Source organism: Grampus griseus (assembly GCF_964374135.1).
Source record: "Grampus griseus genome assembly, chromosome: 6".
NCBI classification, from domain to species: Eukaryota; Metazoa; Chordata; class Mammalia; order Artiodactyla; family Delphinidae; genus Grampus; species Grampus griseus.
Window position 1 is genome coordinate 101,579,392 of NC_139000.1, and position 6,060 is coordinate 101,585,451.

The 6,060-nt window shown below is 52.1% G+C and overlaps 1 protein-coding gene across 1 annotated transcript; it reads left to right on the forward strand.

Annotated features, from left to right (window-relative positions):
- Positions 1-1,316: 1,316 nt before the first annotated feature.
- NEFM (neurofilament medium chain) lies at positions 1,317-5,836 on the forward strand (the record flags this gene model as incomplete). Its single annotated transcript, XM_082656602.1, has 3 exons — positions 1,317-2,396; positions 3,127-3,251; positions 4,465-5,836. The coding sequence occupies 3 exons, from the start codon at positions 1,317-1,319 to the stop codon at positions 5,834-5,836; spliced, it is 2,577 nt and encodes an 858-aa protein (XP_082512728.1).
- Between the last annotated feature and the right edge of the window lie 224 nt (positions 5,837-6,060).

Consider the following 6,060-nt stretch of genomic DNA (forward strand, 5'->3'; position numbering starts at 1 on the left):
AACTGAAACTGGGCTACAAGTATATTATCTCTGTTACCTGACTTTAATTAATTTTATTTGTTTTCAAAACCTGCATTGTGCCCACCCTGCATTGCAGAGGAATCTTAGCATGAGATCCCACCTTGGCTCCTTCAGAGTCACTGCAAACTGGCTTTAATTGTATTTACTCGGGTAGAAGGGGGGAAGGAAACCCCCGCCAACCTAACCACACAAGCAATGCTGGGCGACAAGCCCCCAGGGCGGCTGAATCTTCCAGCAAACCAGCCTGGGCGCTGTCCTTGGTGCTGCCGGCGCCATAGCGAGCACAAGCGCCTTACCTTCTGCCCCTGCGGAAACTGCGGACGTCCCCCAAACGTTAAGCAGAAAGCAGCGACATATCCCACTTTTAATACAAATAAATACCCCGGCCCAGCCTCTCTGTCCCCTTCTCGAAGACTTCAGGCTGACCGTTCTTCAAAGTCTTTTTGTTTTTTTCTTCTAGGCCCAACTCGGGGCCTGCGCTCGTCTCGGGCTGCTTTAAGACCGGGAGTGGGGGGAGGGGAGGAAGGCAAGGGGAGATGAGGATGGGGGAGGGGCGGGAGGAAGGGGGAGGGGAGGAAGGAGAAAGAGAAAAGACAAGACTGAGAAGAAAAAGGTCCAGGAGGAAGGGGCTCAGAGTGAAGGGAGGAGTGGGACTAAAGAAGTTTTAAAGTGGGAAGGCGAAGAGATGCCAAACAGAGGGGGAAGTGATTAAGCACAGAAGATGGGTAAAGGAAAAAGTAATGGAGAACGGGCAAAAGAAGAGAAAAACGTGAAGATAAGAGTGCAGAGGGCTTACAAACACACACACACACACACACACACACACACAAAACACAAAACAAAACAAAAGAACAAGAACAAAGTGGCTAGGGGGTCGCTAGAAAAGCGGCCCGAACGGTGGGAGAGTGATTGAACAAAGAAAGGGCGTTGGGTGAATGCTCCCATTGGGGGTGTAAAATGCAATCCGAAGGTGAAGAGAAATGGAGAGAGGGGGCTTGGGAGGGGACAGGTGGTCTGGCACCGAAAGAAGAGCTGGGGGGCAGGGGTCGGGGCCAAGGTAGCAAAGTCCGGGGTCCGATGCGGCGCGAGCCCACGTGGAGCGGGCGCTGAATCACTGCTGGGCTGTCTTCACCACCACCCCCCATCCCCACGGCCCGGTACCCGCAGTCCCCGCCTCCTCGGCCGCCGCCTCCACTGGGCGGGGCCCTGGCCCAGGACCAGCCGCCGCGGCTATAAAGGGGCTGCGGCGAGGGCAGCAGAACGCTGTGCCAGCCACACGCCCCGAAGCCTCCAAGATGAGCTACACGCTGGACTCGCTGGGCAACCCGTCCGCCTACCGGCGGGTAACCGACACCCGCTCGAGCTTCAGCCGCGTCGGCGGCTCCCCGTCCAGCGGCTTCCGCTCGCAGTCATGGTCCCGCGGCTCTCCCAGCACCGTGTCCTCCTCCTACAAGCGCAGCGCTCTGGCCCCGCGCCTCACCTACAGCTCGGCCATGCTCAGCTCCGCCGAGAGCAGCCTCGACTTCAGCCAGTCCTCGTCACTGCTTAACGGCGGCTCTGGGCCGGGCGGCGACTACAAGCTGTCCCGCTCCAATGAGAAGGAGCAGCTGCAGGGGCTGAACGACCGCTTCGCGGGCTACATCGAGAAAGTGCACTACCTGGAGCAGCAGAACAAGGAGATCGAGGCGGAGATCCAGGCGCTACGGCAGAAGCAGGCCTCGCACGCCCAGCTGGGCGACGCGTACGACCAGGAGATCCGCGAGCTGCGCGCCACCCTGGAGCTGGTGAACCACGAGAAGGCTCAAGTACAGCTGGACTCGGACCACCTGGAAGAGGACATCCACCGGCTCAAGGAGCGCTTCGAGGAGGAGGCACGGCTGCGCGACGACACCGAGGCGGCCATCCGCGCGCTGCGCAAAGACATCGAAGAGTCGTCGCTGGTCAAGGTGGAGCTGGACAAGAAGGTGCAGTCGCTGCAGGATGAGGTGGCCTTCCTGCGGAGCAATCACGAGGAGGAGGTGGCCGACCTGCTGGCCCAGATCCAGGCGTCACACATCACCGTGGAGCGCAAAGACTACCTGAAGACAGACATCTCGTCGGCGCTGAAGGAGATCCGCTCCCAGCTCGAATGCCACTCGGACCAGAACATGCACCAGGCCGAAGAATGGTTTAAGTGCCGCTACGCCAAGCTCACCGAGGCAGCCGAGCAGAACAAGGAGGCCATCCGTTCCGCCAAGGAAGAGATCGCCGAGTACCGGCGCCAGCTGCAGTCCAAGAGCATCGAGCTCGAGTCGGTGCGCGGCACCAAGGAATCCCTGGAGCGGCAGCTCAGCGACATCGAGGAGCGGCACAACCACGACCTTAGCAGCTACCAGGTAGGAACAGCGGCTGCGCAGCCAGCCTGCGCCAGCGCCAGCGCCGCGCGCCCCCGACACTCAGGCCCGCGCCCCGCCGCGTTCTCAGCCGCGCTCCCTAGCGGCCGCTGGCCGGCGCGCGCGCGCGCGACGCAGACCCAAATTGGAGGCTCAAAGCGTCCTCGCCCTCCCCATCCCCTCCACACGCCTCCCCCACGCACCATCCCCCGCTCGAAGACCCCTGACCGTTTTCAAAATGTGCTTCTTTTCCTTAGGAGTTCTAGTTTTGCAAGCTTGCGCGTTTAAAGTAGGAGGTATACATTCGGGTAGTTGGTAAAGCAGCAACTTTAGGATAGCTGTGCAGAAACTCATGTATTCTCAACTTTTCCAGACGTGATCGGAAGAACTCCCAAAACTGGCTTCAGCCCAAAGGGCTCAGATGGGAAGGGCCAGGTCAGCCGTGGGGTTTCCCCATGCATGTGTGTTTCCTGCTGAGACCTGTTCTAGATCCGCTGGTCCCAGTGCGTGGTGTGCCCAGGAAATGTCTACTTGTCTTATTGATTCTGTTTGTTCGTTTGTTTGTGAACTCCTTAGATTTTTATTTTAAGGGGGGACGGGGTCTGGGAGCGGTACCCGAGGTTTGCAAAGCTGGAGGGAGTCGAGGGAGGGGAGGAAGAAGGAGGAGGTAGCAAGTGGTTCGCGAAAGAAGTGGCTGTTTGGAAGGATAAGTCTGTGGCTGTGTCTCTTTCAGGACACCATCCAGCAGTTGGAAAATGAGCTTCGGGGCACAAAGTGGGAAATGGCTCGCCATTTGAGAGAATACCAGGATCTCCTCAACGTCAAGATGGCTCTAGATATCGAGATCGCTGCATACAGGTACCGTGCTCGCGGCGGACGTGGCCGAAATGGTAGCCGCACTGTAGAGGCCGTTTAGGCAGGAACCTTCACCACTTAAGTTAAAGCAAGCAGGTTGCAGGAGTCTTAAATCAGTGCCTGGTTTTCTTCTTAATTAAAAAGTAATTAAAGAATTGCAACTTTTTATGCAGCTTTAAAAGAGTAAATAGTAGTTAAAATGTTTGAATAAAGTGTTTAGAGGAAGAGCGCCGATTAATTTCAGTGCTTACTTTTTTATTTTAGTGAAACAGTTGTTTTCAAATATTTGAAACAAAAAAGAATTTTAGTTTTTAATATTTCATCTAGTGCTTTCAGCTTTTCAACTGTGTAATGTCAAGGACGTCCCAGGACGTCCCATTTCTCGCTCAGTTACAGCTTACTATTGCCATCATCTGGCTGAGAATAAATATGATTGGTACAATATATATTTTTTTAATTTAGATTTATGTTTATAGATCTAGATATACATCCAGAGAAAGAGAAGCGATTATAAATATATTAACTGATGTCACCTTGCTGTTGACTAAGTTCATAGGTGAAAATCCTTGACGAAATAGTTTTTTTCGGGGGGGGAGGGGTTGTTTTTATTTTTGTTTTTTTACCAGTAAGATCATTCATATTACAAGAATAAATTGCACTCAGCTCAGAGCCATCTGTCTTTTCCGGAAAGCTGAATAGTTATATAAAATAGACACTTTATGATTAAAATCGCAGACCAGTTTCTAACTCGATATGCACCTATTAGTACCTAGCTGTGATAGATTAGCTTGAATTCTAATATATTCTAAATAGCTTTGTAAAATTTTTGAATGTTCGCTAAAAGACATTTAGTATACATCTTGAAAGTCCAAATGCTCAAGAACGTCACTTAAGGCCTTTTTGGCCTCCAGGGAGCTTTGCAGCATATTCATGTTGCACCGAATGGATTGCGGCAGAGCTGAGATTTGGTAGCTGGGTGTAGTGAGTGGACTGTTGGGCGTGGTTCGTTACTGCATTGGGTGACTGGTGGATTGTCCCTGAGCATCTGTTTCTGTCATTGAATACGACACAATATACTAGTGAAAGGATAGCCAAGGGTTACTTCAAGTGATTCTATTTATCCAAAGGTACCTACCACGTTACACGTACTGGAATGAAGTTCAGAAGACCCGATGAGATTTTAATGACGTCTTGCCTTCTTTGATTCTCTCCTTAGGAAACTCCTGGAGGGTGAAGAGACCAGATTTAGCACATTTGCAGGAAGCATCACTGGGCCGCTGTATACACACCGACAGCCCTCCATCACAATATCCAGTAAGATTCAGAAAACCAAGGTAGAGGCTCCCAAGCTAAAGGTCCAACACAAATTTGTCGAGGAGATCATAGAGGAAACCAAGGTGGAAGATGAGAAATCAGAAATGGAAGAAGCCCTGACGGCCATTGCAGAGGAATTGACAGTTTCCATGAAAGAAGAGGTCAAGGAAGAAGAGGCGGAAGAAAAGAAAGAGGAAAAAGGAGCCGAAGAAGAAGTTGTAGCCGCCAGAAAGTCTCCAGTGAAAGCTACTGCACCTGAACTTAAAGGAGAGGAGGAAGAGGCCAAAGAGGAAGAGGAGGAAGAGGAAGGAGCTAAATCAGACCAAGCTGAGGAAGGAGGATCTGAGAAGGAAGTTTCTAGTGAAAAAGAGGAAGGTGAGCAGGAAGAGGAAGGAGAAACAGAGGCTGAAGGTGAAGGAGAGGAAGCCGCCGCAGCTAAGGAGGAAAAGAAAATGGAGGCCAAGGGTGAAGAAGTGGCTCCCAAGGAGGAGCTCGTGGCAGAAGCCAAGGTGGAGAAGCCGGAGCAAGCCAAGTCCCCGGTGCCAAAGTCACCAGTGGAAGAGGTGAAGCCCAAAGCAGAAGCTGCAGCCGAGAAAGGAGAACAGAAGGAGGAGGAAGGGAAAGTGGAGGAAGCAAAGAAGGAAGAAGCAAAGGAAGCTCCCAAGGAAGAGAAGGCAGAGAAAAAGGAGGAGAAGCCAAAGGAGGTGCCAGAGAAGAAGAAGGCTGAATCCCCAGTGAAGGAGGAAGTCGTGGAGGAGGTGGTCGCCAAATCAGCAAAGGTGAGCTTGGAGAAGGATGCCAAAGAGGAGGAAAAGCCACAGCAGCAGGAGAAGGAGAAAGAGAAGGAGAAGGAGAAGGAGAAAGCGGAAGAGGTGGGGAAGAAGGAGGAGGGAGCTTTGAAGGATTCCAGGAAGGAAGACATAGCCGTCAATGGGGAGGTGGAAGGAAAAGACGAGGTAGAGCCGGAAGCTAAGGAGAAGGGCAGTGGGGGAGAAGAGAAGAAAGGGGTTGTCACCAATGGGCTAGACGTGAGCCCAGCAGATGAAAAGAAGGGTGGTGATAGAGGTGAGGAGAAAGCGGCAGTGACCAAAATGGTAGAAAAAACCACCAGTGAGGGGGGAGATGGTGCTACCAAGTATATCACCAAATCTGTAACCGTCACTCAAAAGGTCGAACAGCACGAAGAGACCTTTGAGGAGAAATCAGTGTCTACTAAAAAGGTAGAGAAGGTCACTTCACACGCCGTAGTAAAGGAAGTCACCCAGAGTGACTAATAGATGAGTCCATCACAAAAGGTTAAGCCATATGACAATTTCAAAATGCATGTGATTGGCAGCTTCAAAGCAGAACGGGTTCTCCCATGGGGGCTCCAGACATTGTATTTTACTTTGTGCAATATGAGGGACCTGCATGCAAGCTCAGGGGGCTCCCTCCCCAGTGTTTGGGCGATTCGAATGCATGATACTGTATGTACCTGGGGAAGTGGCCAATTTCCTAA